The sequence below is a fragment of the Trichoderma reesei genome (genome assembly GCF_000167675.1).
Source record: "Trichoderma reesei QM6a unplaced genomic scaffold TRIREscaffold_9, whole genome shotgun sequence".
In the NCBI taxonomy this organism is placed as follows: Eukaryota; Fungi; Ascomycota; class Sordariomycetes; order Hypocreales; family Hypocreaceae; genus Trichoderma; species Trichoderma reesei.
In genome coordinates this window covers 216711-235799 of record NW_006711156.1, presented here as the reverse complement: position 1 = coordinate 235799, position 19089 = coordinate 216711, and the positions used below count along the sequence as shown (strand labels likewise).

General features: G+C 54.3%; 7 protein-coding genes across 7 annotated transcripts; 2 read left to right on the top strand and 5 right to left on the bottom strand.

The window, feature by feature from the left end:
- Positions 1 to 514: 514 nt before the first annotated feature.
- On the bottom strand, positions 515 to 2169 carry TRIREDRAFT_107279 (uncharacterized protein; the record flags this gene model as incomplete). The annotated part of the gene is made up of 5 exons (XM_006965243.1): positions 515 to 926; positions 1103 to 1579; positions 1645 to 1674; positions 1745 to 1821; positions 1891 to 2169. 5 exons carry the CDS (start codon positions 2167 to 2169, stop codon positions 515 to 517), a joined length of 1275 nt encoding a protein of 424 aa, XP_006965305.1.
- A 1007-nt stretch (positions 2170 to 3176) lies between these two features.
- TRIREDRAFT_107278 (uncharacterized protein) lies at positions 3177 to 3762 on the bottom strand (the record flags this gene model as incomplete). The annotated part of the gene is made up of 3 exons (XM_006965242.1): positions 3177 to 3241; positions 3575 to 3675; positions 3755 to 3762. Coding segments are annotated over 3 exons (174 nt in total), but the record flags the coding sequence as incomplete, so codon positions are not given.
- Positions 3763 to 4368: 606 nt separating this feature from the next.
- On the bottom strand, positions 4369 to 6753 carry TRIREDRAFT_61541 (uncharacterized protein; the record flags this gene model as incomplete). The annotated part of the gene is made up of 3 exons (XM_006965241.1): positions 4369 to 6481; positions 6541 to 6619; positions 6714 to 6753. The coding sequence occupies 3 exons, from the start codon at positions 6751 to 6753 to the stop codon at positions 4369 to 4371; spliced, it is 2232 nt and encodes a 743-aa protein (XP_006965303.1).
- A 1301-nt stretch (positions 6754 to 8054) lies between these two features.
- On the top strand, positions 8055 to 10109 carry TRIREDRAFT_121764 (uncharacterized protein; the record flags this gene model as incomplete). The annotated part of the gene is made up of 3 exons (XM_006965383.1): positions 8055 to 8599; positions 8700 to 9228; positions 9282 to 10109. Exons 1-3 carry the CDS (start codon positions 8214 to 8216, stop codon positions 10107 to 10109), a joined length of 1743 nt encoding a protein of 580 aa, XP_006965445.1. The 5' UTR covers positions 8055 to 8213.
- A 450-nt stretch (positions 10110 to 10559) lies between these two features.
- Positions 10560 to 11493, bottom strand: TRIREDRAFT_77836 (uncharacterized protein; the record flags this gene model as incomplete). Its single annotated transcript, XM_006965240.1, has 2 exons — positions 10560 to 11275; positions 11370 to 11493. 2 exons carry the CDS (start codon positions 11491 to 11493, stop codon positions 10740 to 10742), a joined length of 660 nt encoding a protein of 219 aa, XP_006965302.1. The 3' UTR covers positions 10560 to 10739.
- A 2963-nt stretch (positions 11494 to 14456) lies between these two features.
- On the top strand, positions 14457 to 15069 carry TRIREDRAFT_62026 (uncharacterized protein; the record flags this gene model as incomplete). The annotated part of the gene is made up of 3 exons (XM_006965382.1): positions 14457 to 14496; positions 14552 to 14654; positions 14784 to 15069. Coding segments are annotated over 3 exons (429 nt in total), but the record flags the coding sequence as incomplete, so codon positions are not given.
- Positions 15070 to 16714: 1645 nt separating this feature from the next.
- Positions 16715 to 18964, bottom strand: TRIREDRAFT_48001 (uncharacterized protein; the record flags this gene model as incomplete). Its single annotated transcript, XM_006965197.1, has 3 exons — positions 18404 to 18964; positions 16996 to 18157; positions 16715 to 16937 (listed from the first exon to the last, which is right to left on the bottom strand). Coding segments are annotated over exons 1-3 (1674 nt in total), but the record flags the coding sequence as incomplete, so codon positions are not given.
- Between the last annotated feature and the right edge of the window lie 125 nt (positions 18965 to 19089).

Sequence of the window (19089 nt, the reverse complement as noted above, 5' to 3'; positions counted from 1 at the left end):
TGGGGAAGCCACGATGTCTGCTGTTTCCGATTTCCTATTTCAGTTTATACTCGAAAAAAGCAGTAAATTAGGTACCATTTATCTCTATCAGAAGCTTTAACAGGAACCCTCTAGTAGGTGAATCATCATGGAGTGTGACGAGTTGAAAAGAGATCTGCAATGGCATGATCGGGAAAGAAGCCAGTACAGGGTAGGGCTGAGTGACTTGCGCCGCCTTTGATTATAACATAGTACCTAGGTAAGGTACCTGGGTAGGGAATATATAGCATAGCTTCAACACTTCAACACTGATAATTCGCCGTCAGAGTATACTATTTGGAGTAGATTATTAAATAATGGCAATCAAGCGATGCTGATTAGTTACTAACAGTGTAAAGTAGAGTCATGCGGGCTCAAGAGGTTCAGCAGGTCCTGGTTCAAGAACGTTTGATACCCTGCCATCCAGTATAGGGGGAGAGGACCAGACTTCTAGCTCCCGTTTCCCTCCACTCAACACCCGTCCATACTTATAGCATCAACCCTTCTTTGGTAGGGCAAAAGGACAGGCCGAAGCCGACACCTTTGACTGCGCAGCCTTTGCCAGTCGCGCAGTTTCTTCTACCCCCTTGCCCATCTCATTCCGTGGCCCAATGTCCTCGAACAAGAATCCATCCGGCAGCATTGCCTCGCCGCCGTCTCCAGCAACCTTGAGGCCACATGCTCGTCGAAACAAGGCTTCAGGGCCCCAGCGAGCCCAAAAGGTGGCGGGGGCGTACCAGGGGTCCTTGAGAAAGTGGTAGTGCTTGATGCGACCCGTCACTGGATCTGGTTCGCTGATGAAGGTGGCGGGGACGATGCGAGGCAGACATAGATAGCGGATGAAGAGCTTTCGGGTGAGCAGGAGAGAGTATGCGATGACGGATTCTACTACGCCGGGCTCGGGGAATCTATGACCATATTAGCATTGTACGAGAAGGAAAATGAAGATGGAGATGAAGATGAAGATGGAGATGGAGATGAAGATGAAGATGGAGATGGAGATGAAGATGAAAATGGAGGTTCAAGCCAAGATGGAGACAGACAGAAAACAGCAGAACAAGAAGAAAAAAAAGGGGAAGCCCACCCAAAAGCATGCCGCATGCGCTCGCCCATGAGAACCATGAGAATCTTGTATCCAGGCGCCCGCGAAAAGCTGGGATACGCCGACAACATCAACTCGACCAGAACCTGACCCAGCTTGGCGATATCCGGCGAAGGACCCAGATGCCTGTTCTCATACTCGGCCGCCCACGCCGCCACGTCGTCCATGAACTCGATGCCATCCTTCCACTGGTCCTTGCCCAGCTCGGCCCTGTAGTCAATGTCCATCATCTCGCCAATGTACTTCCAGAGCGTGGCGATGGCCGCCACCTCCATGTCGGCCATTTCCCTCCACTCGTAGAGGCGCATCCAGCGGACGGGCTCGTGCATGGACTCGAAGAGGACGTAGAGCATGTCCCCGTTGCTGATCTTGCCGCATTGCCGGTATGGTTGGTGGAGGAAGTTTGTGCGGGCGACGCTCTTGGCCAGGGCCTCGGATCCAGGTGGGAAATTTACGTAGCTGAGGGGGATCTATGGTCAGAGGGGAGGGCTCTTCGTTGAGATATCCTTCGAGAAGAAACTCACCTGGCGAACAAGACTTGTGTATCATCGTATCTGATCACCAGTGTCAGTGAACTTCAACTCATGATCTAGTCCACCTAATCAATAGGCATATCGTATCTACCGTTTAGAGGCCTCGGTAGGCCTAGCAAGATCGCTGACTCTGTATAACAAGTTGCCGATGTTGTCTATAGCGTAGGTCTATCATGCAAGTCAGACGATAAATCTCACCGATACGTTGCGTTGACCGGGAGACTCGGGGGAGCTCACCTTGAAGATGGCATAACGAAGTGAAAAGTCATAAAGCACAGGAAATTCGTAGATGCTAAGATAATAAACAATCTTCTGCGCATCCTCATTCGTCATGCGAGACAGCGACTCTCTATCCGGATAATTCAGCCGCTTGCGCATCGTCCTGAGTCTCCGGAACCGAAGCGAGGAGCAGAGCACGGCATAAAAGGTGAAGCCGGCGACGGAGTAGAGCACCCATGGGCTTGTTCCCAGCCGGCTGGCGAGGTCATCGCCGCTGCTGGAGAAGAGAGACCCCATGAGCGCTGGGCGGGTGGTGATGACGAGAGGCGAAAGGGGTCGAAAAGGCTTCGAGGGGACGACGTTGGAAGGAGGATGGCCGTGAGGGGCGTCTGATGTATGTAGGTCGATTTATAGGTACATGCATACATATATAGCATCACTCTCTGATTCAGATACCTTAGTGCCACAAGGCTTACATGCATCCACGCAAAACCGGGCGTGAAAGGTAGTATGTAATTTTGTGTAATTTAATCCAGGCTTCATAGGAACGAATGAACGGGGATTAAAGAAGGATATATAAGCAATGAGAAAGAAGCTCCACGTCACTTATCAAAGCAAGGGAAAACGTCCATCAGCCGCCACCCTCGTGTGTGCGTGCGTGTGTGAGTGTGCCGCCCGCTCCCGTGGGAGGTTCTCCGAGGAATGTGATGAAAAAAGTTGGAAAAGTGATGGTCCAGTAAAATAATAGGTGATTTGGATTGGAGGTAAAATTGACAACGGGGGGAAAAAGAAAAGCAAAAAGCATAAGGCACCTAGGTAGGTAAGAAAAGCATTGGCCGTGCTTGTGTGCATGTTTCAAGCTCGCCCGTCTCCGAATCAATAAGCGGCTGCAGGAGGGACTTTGGGGGATTGGTCTAGCCTCGGTTACATTGTCACAGACCTGGAGGGGGGCAGGTGACGATAACGAGGTCGCTTTCACTGTAGGCATGTTCCATTGCTGGTGATGGCCAGAATGCAAATGCCGGTAGTATCTGCATCACACGTGCATGGCCACTGAGGTCAACGACCGGCTCACGGCTCACAGGCACTTTGAACAGAGCAGACGATTGCTACTCTACTGTATTAGTACACCACTACCCAAACAAGGAAAGCATCAGGTACCTATGCAATGCAGCCCTAGGGAGCCAAAGATTGCAACCCAGTGACTATCCAACAAGTACGCGGGGCGTCAAGACCACATCACGAAGATGCGGGCAGATGGAACCTCCATGCACGGCTAGGACGGCTAGGTGCTGGTTTGAGCATCAAGCGAGACGTCGTCGGTTGAGCTCATCTGCTTTGGGCACTCGATTGCGTCTAGGTATCAAGTCTATAGTATAGTAGTAGTAGTAGTAGTAGTAGTAGTTCTACTACCCATCATATAGTAAGGTAGTATTATCCCACTCAATGACAGAGACAATGGAGACCTGCATTCATTCAGGCCCAATTTTGGCGAGGGATGCATTTGCCCACTTACATACATACTACTACTAGATTTCGACCAAGACAAACACATCCTCCCTTGCTTCCCATCCCATCGAGCCAATGATTACACATAATCAACACAACCATCTTACTCTATTCGCGCAGGAAATCTATCGAGGCCCCTTCTCAAATCCTGCAGGCTTTCCCCCCATTGGCCGAGCCTTGCATCCAGACTCACCGAATGTTTGTGTCACAGAAGCAGTCACGGGAACAGCCCTCGTTGAATATTCGTCCAAGGGGGTGGGTGTCACTTTGAGTGCCTCTATATCTATCTGATACCTGTATCAATAAGGTATGCCGTTTATCAAGCGGTTAAATCAATTGTCTTCTCCTCCTTGGGTCGCCAAAAACATCATACCAGGATACCTGAATGGACCTTAGTTTCCAAGCTGACAAGGATAGCAAAATCTGATAGCCCGAGAAGCATCGTGTAGACTCGCCTCAGTCTCCTCAGATGTAGCTCCAAAATAATCGCTAGCAGCTCGACTCCTCCCTCAGCTACTACCTACTACTGATGCATGTTGCTAGCGTCTCCCCCACACTTATACAGGTGCATCATGGGGTCGTGTTTGCTGCTAGCTGGCCTTGGTCGCATGTGAACGACTTCTCCAATGGCATCAATAGCGATGACCAGCTTCTATTATAAGATGAAGGACGCATGGTCGTGTGTTCAATGGGCCAATGCTTGGTGATGAGGCAACAGATGGGCAACAACGCCTGGCGAGAGGACCATGAGGTGCTCGACTGTAAGAAGGTAGATGTCCTCTTAAGCTCTATAACTCCCATTCTGCTCCGCTATTATAGCAAGTTGCCAATCGGCACAAGCGATACATCCTGCTTACGAAAATAGCCCAGATCTCCCATATCCTTAGTAGCAGACCAATAAACTCCAATGCTCCCTCTCGTTATCGTGCCCGTCCTCGCGCCCAGACAGGCCCTGGTGCCGAGGTTTATGCAAATATCAACCAACATCTACCACGCCCAGAGCACCTTGTGGTGCAGCGTACGCGCGCCGAGTCTCTCAAACTCGAACGGCGTGATCCACGAATCATTGGTCGGCAGCTTGGCAAAGACACTCGCCCCCTTCCAGGTCACAACCTGCTCGTCCATATCCCTGGCGCTGCGACTGACAAGTATCCTCTCGCTGAGCTCGGGCTTCAACGCCTTCAGCTTCTCCTCCAAAACGACGGTGAATTGTGGGATCTTGGCTCCGCCGCCGACAACCATGATACTGCCCAGTAGGTCGCGGACCTTCTTGTCGTCGCCCTTAGCGGCGTTGTGAATGCTTGTCAGAATGGCAATGTCCAGCGGTGCCAGGGGCAGCACCTCGTCTCGTTCCGCTGCGATTTCTTTGGCGCCGCGCGCTGGTTCGACAAAGATCCCCGGAGGCGGCTGGGTGCTTTGAGACTGCCCTGGAATCGGTGTGCCGGCGGCTCGAATGCTGCCCGGAGCAGGGCTATCGCCGTTGACGCCGTCCTTGTTGGCTCCAAAGATGAACGGGGCCGGAGTGCCGTTACCCTCGGGTGCCGGCGATCCGGCATGCGATGCCATGGGCGTCCCGCTCGCTGTTTCGCTCTTACCAAGAAAGTTAAACGGCTGTGACTTTTCCTTGCTGGGCGTCGACACTTCGGGCTGCGACTGGGAGAAGCCATTTGTGTTGGCCGTGAGCGATGGCTTGACCAGAGCAAGTATCGCAAGCTGTGCGGCAGATGTGGGATCGTCAGGAATATCTACGTCGTATGCGTTGTAGGAACGCTCCACCAGTTTCCTTCGTCCCCGGAGCTTTGTGCTGTTGTCGAAGATTGAGGGCTCAAAGACACCCATTGGCGCGAGAATGACCTCGTCGTACGTCTTGAAGGCATACTTACGCGTCGGCTGATTCGGCGCTCGGACGTGGAAGTTGTAGAGCTGCACCGATATGTTGGCCTGAGACATGGTGCAGTGCTTCCACTTGAGCTCTTCGGCCAGCAAGAAGTCATATCTCCTCCGCAGGTTAATCTCCTGATAGGGAAAGTTGTCGTAGAGCATCATCTTGATGAACGTTTCCGTAATGTCGTATCCGCCATACTTGAGGTTGATTCTCGAGTCCTCGATACAAAGCCCGTCTTCGACACAGGTGACTGCAGTCTTCTGGGCGCCGACGTCGACGACGCAGGCTTGCGTGTATCCGGCGCCGAAAGTGGCTGCCATGCTTTCCTGGATGAAGCATACTCTACTGAACTCGAACCATGTCATGCAAGAGAGCAGGACTTGCTCCACATACTTCTTGTCGTAGAGGTCGGGAATGACGAAAACACAGCTGTACTGCTGCCACTCGCTGTTTGTTTTGAGCCCGAGCTCTTGGCGTAGGGCCTTGTCTAGCAGCGTTTCGAAATCGTCAAACAGGTGCTCTTGGCTTGTGTACCCATCCTCGTTCCAGTATCCGTGTTGCATGGGCCACCACAACTTGAATTTGGGATTTGAATCGTCAGGAACGCGCAGCGCTTCGTATCCAATAAAGCAAGATGCCGGTGAATCTGGGTCGTCCAGCTTGCTTATATCTGTCCATTCAACCTCCAGCACGTCGTTGTGCCTCTGAATAATCTCGGGTTCCGTACGGCGGTTGAAGGTCTGGACCAGCTCCTTGGAGTTGGGCAGTACTTTTCGCTTGTTGGCGCGCATTTCGACCTTGAGGTCGTTGCACATCTTCTGGTATTTCTTGGACCATTCCTCTCCGTATTGTTGGTCGACGGTCTTTGCCTCGAACTGACGTCGAGGGAGGGCTTCGTACATCTCCGACTCGGTCTGGGGGAACTTGGTCGCCAATACAGCGGGAATGGTCTTGGGAAGTGCGTCGCTCGCAAAGCCAATACGTAGGTTCTGGCTTCCGGGGTGGATGACAATCACCCTGGATGGGTCCATGCCGCCCGAGGGAGTGGCAGCCCCATCGTCGTCGCCGAGGTCTGGCAGTGGTAGGGGGAGCTCGCCGTTGACAGGCTTCGAAAGAGCCCGGTCGCGATCTCGGGCGCTCTGCACCAATCTGTCGCGGTTTGCATCGTTCTGGAGTCGCAGAGCCAGGACCTGGTCGTCCCGCTTCATATAGTCTCTGCCTCTTGTGTCAGTCGCCCAGCATCATTAGCTACCAGAATCGCCGTCGGAACTCACGTGTAGTAGTTCTTCTGGTTGATGGGGGTGACATCAGGCCACGATGTCAGTTTCATGCCATTGTCGGTCCTCTCCAGCCCTGTGCGGTTTCAATATCAGCGTCAGTATCTGGTGGTCAATTGACGAGAAGAACGGAGATGCAGTGATGCGCAACCGGAGGCGTCTTCACGTACCCTCCCTGAGGAGCACTCTCTCGGAGACTTTGCCGACCATCTTGACGGTGAATCTCCCTTGATGTCAATGATAGGCGGCAGACAAGAGTTGCGCAACTTCCGGAGGCAGAAATGGCAGCGCAAGAGGTTATGGTGTACTCGTCATCTTCTTGTCTGTTGGGAACGCGCATCGACACGCCCAAGCAATTAACCTTCCTTTGGCGATCTCAGCGGAGCGATAAGATAAGCTGGGTTCCGAGTTGTGCGGATTTTAGATGATCCGCTGTTGTTCCAAGGTACCTTGTATTCTGGATTGGCGGCACGGAGGAAAAGAGGACTGACGGAGCTTGCACTCCGCATATTACATACATGACTTTGTCGTCTACCTCATGCCGCCTGCAGTTCTGACGTTGATAGAGTTAGTCTTGGGACATCTGCCGAGCTGGAAACTTCCAGTCATCGATATCAGACGACAGCGTCCTTCTGTGTCGCCTGTTCTCCTAGTATCCGTGTCTCTGTTGTTATACCTGTTTGCTTCCTACCCCATGTACTTGATACAACGGTACAGCCGCGTTCCATTCATTCTGCCATGCCCAAGTCCACCAACCAACAACAATCCTTGGATCAAATAAAAGCAACAAGGCGTTCCTCTTGACTGACTTGACTCGAACTTCTTGAACTATCGGTATCATGGGCGCCACAGAGGTAGGTAAAGCTCCGTTACATGTAGCCAGGACATCTCAAGGAAGACCTGGACCCATTCGTCTGGGTACCTCAAGCTGATGGTAAGGTACTATGGCGTGTCGCGAGCATGTACCCCCCGGCCTCGGCCTCATGTGAGTGCCAGTGGTCGATATCTGAAGCTTCATTCGCAGTGACATACCAATGCACCAGTTGCCCACTTGCAGCTCATGTCGCAGGTGACTAGCAATGCAGGAATAGAGCCACGGGCCAATGCCATTTCCAACAGCCTTTGCTAGTCCAACTCAATGCTCCATCTGCAGGCGCGTCTCTCCATGTGATCAACTGTGATGAAGCGACCAGGGATATCAAATACCTCCCAGATACCTCTGCCCGCCCAACGCGCCCTCCCATTGGCTGAGCCGCTCTCTTCAACGCCGAGCTCCCAGCACTAAGAAGCTCTCAAGTCCGTCATCGTCAGACTACCTAGACAAACGTAAACGAAAAAAACAACAACACGGAAACCCAAAACGGCGGGCCTTTTTCCTTTCTCGACTCCTCGTCTTCACTTTGAATACACAGTCTTTATCACCGGATTCTTTCTGTTCCCTTTCTTGACGTCTCGTCTCTTGCGCATTCGCACCGCCATGTGACTTCTCGCAGCGTCTCTTCCAGAGGTCGTCTTCTTGCTGGATCGCATCCGATAGCATTGCCGGTTCGCGATACTTCCAACAGAGCGACGCCAACCTTGATTTGCATCCTTGACACAGCCAGTACAGAGGGGACACTGCACGCCGCGACACGCAGCAGACTCGAATACCTACCTAAACAGGCATCAACATGCCGTCCGCCTTCCAGCGATATCTGCCCTTTGCGGCCTCGACGACTCCCACGCAGGCCGCGACTTACCTGCTCGGCATCTCCCTCTTCTCCATCTCCTTCCTCGTCTTTCTCAACAGCTCCGTTTCCTTTGTCATCACCGACCTGATAGGGCAGAAGAAGAACGTGGGCGACGTCGTCGGCACGCTGGGCTTCGCAGACGAGATCGTCGCCCTCATCGCCTGTCCGGCCTGGGGCCTCGTGTCGGATCGATTGGGTGTGCGATGGGTGGCCACGATCGGGTACCTGATTGTAGGGCTGTCGCTGGTGGTGTTTGTGCAGGCCAGCAATGTGTATCCGCAGCTTCTGCTGGCCAGGATCCTCTTTGCGCTTGGAGCATCGGCTACGTATGTGCTGTTTCATCTGAATCTAGTGTGGACGGCTTGGAGGAACAGACGCATCTGAATATCATGAAGCTTATCAGCTAACGTATATTGGGAATTACAGGGCCACAATGGTGACCGCCATCCTCCCTTCACTGACGGACGAAGACGAGGAGCTGCGCAACAGCGCTCTGGAAAGGGCCAGGGCCGCCCGCAACAGCCTCTCGAGCGCGCGCCTGAGCGCTGCTTATTCCGTCGAGTCTGAAGCCACCATCACGCCCGAGATGTACTCGAGATCACTCTCTAGCGAGGGGCGGCCAATCTCAGCGGGCGTAGACCCTCAGGGACGGTCGGGCAAGTCGTCTGTGCTGGCGGGCTATGTCGGCCTCTTCACCGGCTGCGGCGCGTTGCTGGCGCTGTCGTGCTTTCTGCCCCTGCCCGCTAAGTTTGGCGAAATCGAAAACGTCACACCCGGAGAGGCCGTGACGTACAGCTACTACGTTGTCGGCGCCGTCGCGCTGCTTGTTGCTGTCTTTGTATTCTTTGGGCTGCGCAACGTCCAGGGAGAGGAGGGCAAAGGATGGAGACTGCTTCTCGGATTCAAGGGCTCATCCAGCGATGGATATGCTTACACCGGGAGAACGCAAAATAAGGTATGAAAACTAAGAAGGAGACTCTTTTGTTTGTCTACTGACATATGATGAAGGTGATTCCTTATCTTCACTTGATGATGGACTCCATACTCCTTGGCTTTACCGACTCACGGATCGCCCTGGGCTACCTCGGCGGCTTCGTTGCCAGAGCATCCACAGTCGCCATCTCACTCTTTGTCCCCCTCTACATCAACACCTTTTTCATCGGCAACGGATTCTGCCAGGGCTCGCCCAACGACCCCTCGCCGGAGCTCAAGAAGGAGTGCCGCCAGGCATACGTCCTGTCCTCCATCCTGACCGGCGTGGCACAGCTCATGGGCCTGCTCTGCGCCCCCGTGTTCGGCTACCTGTCGCGCCACCCGGGCAGGGTCAACTACCCCGTCGTCGCGGCCACCGTCTTCGGCATCGTGGGCTACATCATCTTCCCGCGGCTCCCGAGCCCTGAGATCGGCGACGTCGACGGCAGGGGCGGCAGCCCCGCCGTCTTCTTCGTCGTGACGCTCCTCGGCATCAGCCAGATTGGCTCCATCGTGTGCAGCCTGGGCTCCCTGGGCAAGGGCATCCTGGCCGTGGAGATTCCGCGCAACGCCCGCCGGCAGCACTTCCTCGCGCCCGACGAGGACGAGTCGGGCGAGTCGGAGCCGCTGATCCGCATCGCCACCGAGGAGGAGTTTGTGTCGCGGCTGAGGCTCAAGGGATCCATCGCGGGCGTCTACTCGCTGTGCGGCGGCGCGGCCATCCTGCTGCTGACGAAGCTTGGGGGTCTGCTGTTTGACAAGGTCTCGACGGGGACGCCGTTTTACATGATGGCTGGGTTCAATGCCGTTTTGCTTTTGGCGACGCTCTTTGTTGATGCCTCGCAGACGTTTTCCAGGCGTTGATCATGTCCTCGTATGAGGATTATCTCAAGAGGGGGAAAGGCATTGAGGCGTTTTGTTGGATGGTGAATAGGAGAGAAAGATAACTGTCACCACGGAGACACAGAAGCAAAAGAAAATGAAGTGAGGGATACTGTAATGGAGGGGGAAAAAGACAGCAACGAGCGTTTTCATTCTGGATCGATACCAATTTTGTGTTTTCCTTTTGCCCACTGGGCTTGCAGCCTTACTTTGAGCATTTCCCTTTTGTTCTGCTTGGTTCGCTTCTTGCGTTTGTGTACACTAAAAAGATTGTTTTGTTGTTCGACTCCCTCTCAATGGAGGGAAAGCAGTGTCAACGTTTCAGCCATTGAGTGGAGGAAAGCAGTGTCAACGTTTCAGCCATCAAGCGAGGAGAGTGATGGGATACAAAAAGTACCTCTTAGGATCAAAGAAAGAAAAGGGTTTCTATTGTGCTATTCTAGTGGACGGTCCATTCCCATATAAACACACTTATAATAACCATTAGTCTGGGGTCCTTACCAGGATTGCTCTTTAAAAAACGACGCTCAACCTTATCAGAAGTAGAAAAGGAATGATGCCAACGAAAAAAGGGACATAAGAATGCGGCAAGAAGCAGAGAAAAGGCTCTGTTCACATGGCAATGAACCTCTCCGGGTTCGGTTCCACCTCAACCTCATCCTCACTTCCAGCAAACGTCTGCCCGGGGAACCACCGCTCCGTATTCATCAAGTGTCCGCCGTTCAAATCGATCCAAATGAGCATTCTCCGCAACAGGCCCCCGAGGCCCAGATTGTGCAGGCCGCCTCTCATGTCCACCAACCTCCTCGCGGCGTTCATGTGCAGCTGGAAGCAGTCCAGGTCCCCGTGCATGGCCTCGAAGCTGGCCATCTTGGCCACCGCGCCGATGATGGAGTCGCTTGCGTTGTTGGGCAGGTCCATGGCCATGCCGATGGAGTTGAGGGCGTCGATCCTGAGCTGGTCCATGTTGAAGCCGGCCTCGGCGGCTATACCGCCCTTGACCGAGATGTAGTTGCCGGCAGAGAGCAGCAGGACGACTTGGAAGGTGGAGATTTCGGTCGTGGCGAGCCGGAACCAGCGGCTTCGGAGGAGGCCCTTTTTGCCAGGCTCGTCGAGTTCGGGGATGTCGACGGCCATGTGAATGATGTCTACGTCAGACGCGTTAGCATTGCTTCTGTCTTGTGAACGAACAACAGGGCAATATGACTGCCTGGATGGATCTGTCTCTGGGTGAACACTTACAGTGGTCGACCAGATGGGGGATATACGGCCGCCATGGCGTAGGATATGATCTAAAGGGATCAACGCGGCCGCCTCCCAGTTGGTATTCGATTGCAAACGGCTGCACGGCAGTTGCATGAATCATGGCCTGGATCAAACTATTATTGTTCGTTGCAGTTGCCATTCCTGGAAATTCGGCATCGTGAGGCCCTCGCACGTCCCAGGTGATGGTATGCTGGAGGCGCCTGCGCTTCTTCCGCCTAGACCTGTCCTCGCGCTGCCGAGTTGCTTCATCAGCGGGAGAAGAGGAAGACGAGGATCCGGCTGCAGCATTGTGCTGTAGTAGGTAGACCTTCCAACCCCGTTTGGACAGATGCGATCGTAGCTTTGGGTTGGATCCGGCTTTGAGCTGGTCCGGCCGATCTCCAACGACGAATTCAAACTCCGACTCCGAGGCAGGGGCTGGGGCAATGGGAGCCGCTGTTTCTATTGCGTTTGGTGCCATGTTGCACTGTATAGAACGAGAACGGATCCCCGCGATGCCGCGTTTCTGGCTAGACTATGTCAGCTTCAACGACCGAGAAAGGGGGGGGGTTCCGTGTCTTGTGTAGAGTACTGCACCTACCTTCGTTGTCCGACGCGGCTCTGTAGATGATGGTATGGCGGATGGAGGTGCTTCAAACTGCTACTGGCTATTGAACGTGTGTATCTCCAATGAGCTGAATGGGAGGCTATGTATAGATAGTGCCAGAGAGTGGTTATGCGGATCAAAAAGGAGGAGGAAGAGAAGGAAGAAGAGGAGAGAGTTCTTGAGCAAGCCAGGCCGGCGGTGGAAGACCATGGCATGCTACAACCATGTCGACAAGCTCATTGCCTTTTCCGAGACTGAGACAGGCAGACAGGGTTGACGATGTGCACTCACACGAGGTCCTATCCAGGCCCAGAACCCCAATACCGGGTGGGTTGCATGCCGCCCGGCTCAGCTCCCACCTCATCTCTTTTCTCACGCTCTGTCTCTACCTGACGGCGGAGTCCATTGGCCCAGTCCTCATGCATCTTGATATTACAGTCGTAGAGCTAGCCATCTAGGCCGCAGACAAACAAGCAAGGCAGGTGAGAGCAGTGGTTCAGCGGCGGTGCGGATCGCTCCAAGTCATCCCGGCATCCATGCGTCGGTCCCTGCTAGTCCGGCCCATGTCACTGGCAGTCATTTTCGGCTTGTGACACAAAACTGAACGCCTTCCATCGGACCCATCAGACAGGAACACGGGCTTCGATGTCCCAAATATGAGATGGCTCTGTTGATCGTCTTTGTTCGCACCACAGCTCGTATTTCGTATAGATTACTATCGCTGTATTAGATGTACTCACTTGTAAGTGGTAGACCGCACGGCCCTTAAGAAATACTAGTTGGGAAGAGCAAACAAGGATCCCGGGTTCAGCCTTTCAGACCGTCGTGGATTCGTGGATAGAATGGGAGAGCCTGAGTATTGAGACGCACCACGCTAGAGAGGCTATTCAGCTGCCGGCTCCTTGCGCCAACAATGGACATCTCGTCCCGTCCATCCAGTCAGCTGCTGGGAGTTAAGTAGCAAGCAAACATGTCTTTCCCAAATGCCGCTCTCGTAGGTGACAACAGGGCCAGGATTCCAGAAGCACTTCCCCCCCTGCGCTAGTTCTGCACCGCGCTATCACTTGGACAAGCCGCAGGACGCAGCCGAGCATGGTCACAGCTGTGACAAGTTTCTCAGGCTGAGTCCAGAGGAAGAAACCATGAGTCAAGGTTCAAGACGGGACTCTGGTACAGTGCTGTACCAGTTTGCCGATAACTGATGAATTTGGAAGAGCATGCTCGCTTGGAGGGCGGCACACCTGTTTTGTGAGATTGGATATGGGGTGGGCCGTACATTGCGTGTCACGTAGGACGAGCATGGGTGTTGTCGTGCCAGGTCCCCAGCGTCATAATCCTCCTGAGACACGGCTTCATTGCGTAGGTAGTGTGAGGCGCTCTCTACCGTAACCAGCTGACCATTGCCGTCTCTACTTTGGCAGAGCGCGAGAGGCGTATTCGGAGTAAGAGCTCCTTGCTGGGGCAGGTTGCCAGGAGGCAGGCCCATGCTCCATCGCTGCTGTCATGGCCGTAGTGGTATGGTATTACTTTGTAGGCGCTGACTGGTAGTAGCTTGTTGACACACGTGTTGTGATCTCCCTGGGACATGGATCGTCTGGGTTGCCGAGGCAGATCGACTAATGCACTGTTAGCCTTCTTACTCATGCCGTCGCTAACACTCTTGGACCACGTACGTACGTTGCTCCCTTGTGAAGCTATTGCTTTCTGGTAGGCGAGCTGATTCGCCTTGAGGGAAGTGCTGAGACACGGCTTTATACTAGTATATCGATTTCAGACCATCTTTGTCATAATCCCATATGCAGATCATCGACGATGGAGCAACGATTGGAGCAGCGGGAGAGGGTGCTGCTGTCGGGGTTGAGCGCGAGTCAGCGCTGACTGAGGATCTCGAGCGTGATCGTGAGGAAGAGGAAGTTTCCGAAGCTCGGTGTTGAATGAGCAAGACTTGAACAAGAAGATATTCTGAACCTCATCAGTAAGTAGGTAGGTAGGTTGGTACGGTAGTTCTGCCGGTTCACAAGGATGGTAGCCCAGCATAAGAGCAGGCGGTGTCAAGATGATACTGGTTCCCGAGGTACCAGTCTTAACAGTCCAATACCGCGAGTATACTGGTTTCAGCTCAGCCAGCGTGCAATGCCAACCATCGAATGAATCTCTTCTGTGCTCACTATTCAGTTATATAATCGTCATCCAATTATTATTTGAAATTCAGACGACATATAGGTAAGGTTGGCACTACCTAGGTACTAGTCAACCATCAAGTCACTTTCGCGTTGCACTTGTAGTAGGTAGATACAACTTGGCCCGCACAGCTCAAGCCGAATCGACGTCCCCACCTCCACAAGCCCCAAAAATGACATACCTCTACTAGGTACCTAGTACCACCTGCAAACCACTGCACTGCAACTGCAAGACTCTCCCCAAATCCACCAAAAACCCGTTCTTCCCACTCCAACCTCAACTCCTCCTCCGCAACAATGGCGCCCGTCGACAGAGTAGACCACGATGCAATCGAGCGTACGACGGCCTCTACCTGTATCGAATAAAACACGAGTAACTAACTCTCCGATAGAACAGCTCAAGGACGTCATCAACGACTTCTACCGCATCATGGTCCAAGTCTCAACATACGACTCCATGGGCCGCCCCAGCAAAGAAGTCCTCTCGAATGAAATGTATCTTCTTCCCTCTCCTCTCCCTTTCTCCTCCTCCTCTCCCTTTCTCCTCCTCCTCTCCCTTCCTCCTCATCACCTCAACCATCAAATCATATCCAACTAACCCCAAGTCACTCGTAAAATAAATAGAAAAGCCCTCTCCACCTCCCTCCAAAACGTCCACGCCGCCGCCTCGCCCCCGAACCACCTCCCCTCCGTGCCCCCCGAACTCCTCGAATACGTCGAAAACGGCCGCAACCCGGACATTTACACGCGCGAGTTCGTCGAGCTCGTCCGCAGGGGCAACCAGCTCATGCGCGGCAAGGTCAGCGCCTTCGCCTCCTTCAGGGACGTCCTCGCCGAGCAGATGAGCGCCGCCATGCCCGAGCTGCGCGACGACGTCCGCCGCGTGCTCGAGGCCACCGGGGGCGATCCCGCCATCGTCGCCAGGGCTGCGAATGCTGCTGCTACTACTACTACTACTACTACTACTACCAGCACTATTACTGCTGCTCCGGCTTCTGCTTCTGCTTCTGCTTCTGCTTCTTCTACAGCTAATGCCACGGGGACGGCGGCGGCGGCGGCGGCGGGCAATAGTAGTTTGCCGGCGAGGCCTGCGCCGATGGGGAATGCGGGTGGGCAGTAGGGGGACAGAGGAAGGGGTACGCGGCATTGACGATTGTTTTTGTTTGCCTGGGAGGGGGGCTTTGTGCTTGTGTTTCTTTCTTTTTTGGGGTTTCTGATTAGACATGGACGGTAATTTTGGTAACCTGGCGTTTCTGAGAGGGCAAAATAATGATACCCAGACCTACTCAAGCAGCGAAGCAAGTATGCTGCGGCTTGCGTTATCTTCTCATCTCTTCTTATCTAGTTCCCTTCTTTCTCTGCTCCCCGAGCTCTTTCACAGTTACGGGCATTGAGTCCCTCACACATCCAAACCATACGTACAACTCCCTTGATCGAGTTCATCAAAGAGCAAGCAAATGATAGAGTAATCAAGAGCAAAGAGACACAAGGGTATCTGACAGTGGATTGTGGAAAAGACGGGTCACCCGCGTTGATCTAGATAAAGAGCCATTGCAACTACCTTCACTTCCACCCCAGATCCCAAGGCCAGTCTCCCTCTCTCTGTCTTTTCTCCCCTCCCTCTCTCTTCTCCCCTTTCCGTCTTTTCCTCTTTGAAAAGACGCGTCATGCCCAACATCAAACGTATCATCCATTCAGCCCTAGAAAAGAAAAAGGAAAGAAAGAAAAAGAGCCGGTAGAGGACTACATATCCCCTACCACTCAACCCCCCTCCTTCGCCGTCTCTTCACACACACGCGCGCGCGCGCGCACACACACACACCCGATTCTGACCAAAAAGGGATATTCTGTTCCTCTTTTGCCCTTCTGTGAGACAGTCATTGGTTTTGACGCAAACACGAATCAAAAAGATCGACAAAGTATGCTTCGTCTTTCCCCGGTTCTCTTTCTAAGATGTCCCAAAAACGCCATAGCAATGAGGATGGATGCGCGTCTTTTTTTCTGGTTTAAGGAGAAAAATCATCGAAAAAAGACCTTCAAAGAACAGAAATGTGAAAGGAGAGGAAAGAAGAAAAGCGGGAAAAAAAGAAGAAGAAAAAAAGAAAAAGAAAAAGAGATCCCAATGTCTATCCTGCAGTGTTGCGTCGGCCGTGACGGCGCTGCCGGCCGTCTCGTCTCATGCACAAGTATACAAATGCCGTCACCACCAAACCCAGCGCAACCAGCTGCGGAGGCAGCAAGACAACTGCCGCCAAAAGCCACATCCCGTAGCGTCGAAAGGTTTCCACCAGCTCATTGCGATTCTCTCGACGACGTTGAAAGTCGTCCTGAAGCTTGCTGCGTGGTGCGCCGGCCGACCAACCGTCGACGAAGGGGTAGTGAGGTTCGGCGTCAGACGCGCCATCTTCCTCGTCATCCTCTCCTTCGTCGTCGTCATCGTCGTCACCCTCCGTCTCTGTTTCTTCCCAGTCGGCTGGTCACGAATAGGGGAACCCAGCACCGGCACCAGGGAAGCCGCCTCGCTGGCGACCACCAGCGCCGGCACCGCCAAAGTTGAAGCTCGCCCCTCCGGGGAAGCCTCCGGCGCCGGGGAAGCCGCCAGCACCACCGGGGAAGCCTCCAGAACGGAATCCGCCGCCTCCGAAACCACCCTGATTGCCCATCATGCTGAAGAGGATCTCCGGGTCGATGCCACCCATGCCACCGCCCATGCCGCCGGAGCTGAACATGTCAGCCGGGTCGATGAGGTCGTCGCCATTGTCATAGCGGGCTCTCTTTCTGCAAGGCGTGTTAGCACATCTTCATCTCTCAAAATTCGGAAGAGGCAAAAACGTACTGAGGGTCGCTTAGCGTCTCGTAGGCTTCCTGCATATCCTTGAACTTGGCTTCAGCTTCAGCGTCGCCTGGGTTCTTGTCAGGATGCAGCTTGACGGCCATCTTGCGGTACGCTTTCTTGATGTCGTTGGCATCGGCATTCTTATCCAATCCCATAATCTTGTAGTAGTCCTTCCGCAAGCTCTTCTTCATCTCAAGCTCTGCTCTGCGAATCTCCTGGCGGACAGAGTTGTCGGTCGGGTCAAGCTCCTGAATGGCCTTCCACTCGCGGACGCATTCTTCCCATTTGCCAGTCTTTCCGAGGGCATTGGCCTTTGTCTTGCGTGCCTTTGTGTAGCTGGGGTCTAGGCTGACGGCCCGGTCCGAGTCGGCAATGGCCTCTTCGTACTGGTGCAGCTTGATCTTGCACTGGGCACGGTTCTGCAGCAGCTTGGCGTTCATGCTCTTGTTTGAGGGGTCAATGTCCAGGGCGTCACTGTATTTCTGGATGGCGGCCTGCCATCGGCCCGCCTTGAACTCGGCGTTGCCCTCCTCCTTCATGCGGTCAAGCTTCTGGACGATCCTCAGCCACTTGACGGCATCCCGGAAGTCGGGGTCGCAGCTGCAAGCCATTCGGAAGTACTGGATGGCCTTTTCATTCTCGCCCTGGCCGTAGAGCACGCGGCCACGCAGAACCAGAGCCTCGGGGTCCTGGTTGTTCTGGCGGAGCAGCGACATGGCAATGCCCTGGGCCTCTCCCAGGGAGTTTTCGCGGCCCATCTTGAGGTACGCCTCGCCTCGCATCAGCTGCCACTTACGGGGCTTGCTCACGCCGGGGCCGAGGCCGCGCTCGGCCTGATCCAGCGCGTGTAGCACCATGGACATGGCGGAGCCTCGCTGGAGCGTGTCCTTGGCCGACTTGATGTGGTGCAGCATCTCCCGGGTGGGGGCCATGTCCTTAGCAGAGGGCGGCGGGACGATGCGGGAGAAGATGGCCATGGCCTCGTCCGGCCTTCCCAGACCGGTGTAGATCCTTGCTAGGCGCAGCAGCACCTTTGCGTTGTTAGGGTCGAGTTCCGCGGCGCGGCTGCAGTCATCCAGGGCAGCCTCATACTGGCCATTTGACATGTAGGCAGCCGCTCGGTTGCTCAGATATGTTGCCGAGTTGGGGAACAGATCCACAGCTGCACGACAGAGAAAACAAAAAAAAAAAAAAGTTAGCCCAGTTTATTTTATCGTTGTCTTTCCTCTTCGCAACAAGATGAGGCAAGGAAAGAAAAAAAAAGAAAGAAAGGAAGAAAAAACAGAGCAGCGATGGTGAGAGAGCGGAGCGACAAGGTTTGAGGCGATGAAAAAAAAAAATTGCAGTAATATAGGAAAGACCATGAAAAGAATAGTCATCGACGTCCTTGGATCCAACTGCGTCATACCTTTGCTGTACTGCTCAATGGCCTTTGCGTAATTCTTCTCCTTGAAGAAGCGGTTTCCGGCCGTCTTGTAAGACTCGGCATCCTCAATGGGCGAGGGCACAGGGCTGGACGGGTTGGACTTGTGCGGCGGCGGCGCTGGGGCCTCATCGTTGCCGTTGCCGTTGCCGTTGGGCACGCTGCCGTTCGGGATGGGCACAGGAAAGTTCTTCTGGGCCGAGGGATTCGAGGCGGCCTTGGGAGGCGGCGGCGGTGATGCAGCGCCGTTGACGGGCTGGGGGTCGACGTCCATCTTGGCTGACAGGGCAGAGAGGCGCTTGCGCTCTCGCTCCTCAGGGGGCAGATTCAGCGGATGGATGTCCGAGTCGTACTTGCTGCTGCGGCGCGACGACGAGAAGCCTGCGTCGGTCGAGTGGCGCGACAGGCGGGAGGACCTCGACGACGAGGGCGGCTTTGCGGCAGCGTTTGCGTCCTTGTGGTGGGAGACGGGCCGCGAGGAGCGCTTGGTAGGCGACGGCGAGGTGGAGGAGTAGGCCGGCGGGGGGTCGGAGGGGACGCTGGCGCTCTGCGGGTGCGGATGAGGACCTGGAGCGTCGTCGTCGACACTGGCGCTGGAAGCAGAAGCGTTCTTCTTCGAGGCCGGTTTCTTATTGCCGCCGAAGAACTTCATTGGGGCCAAGGCTGTCGAA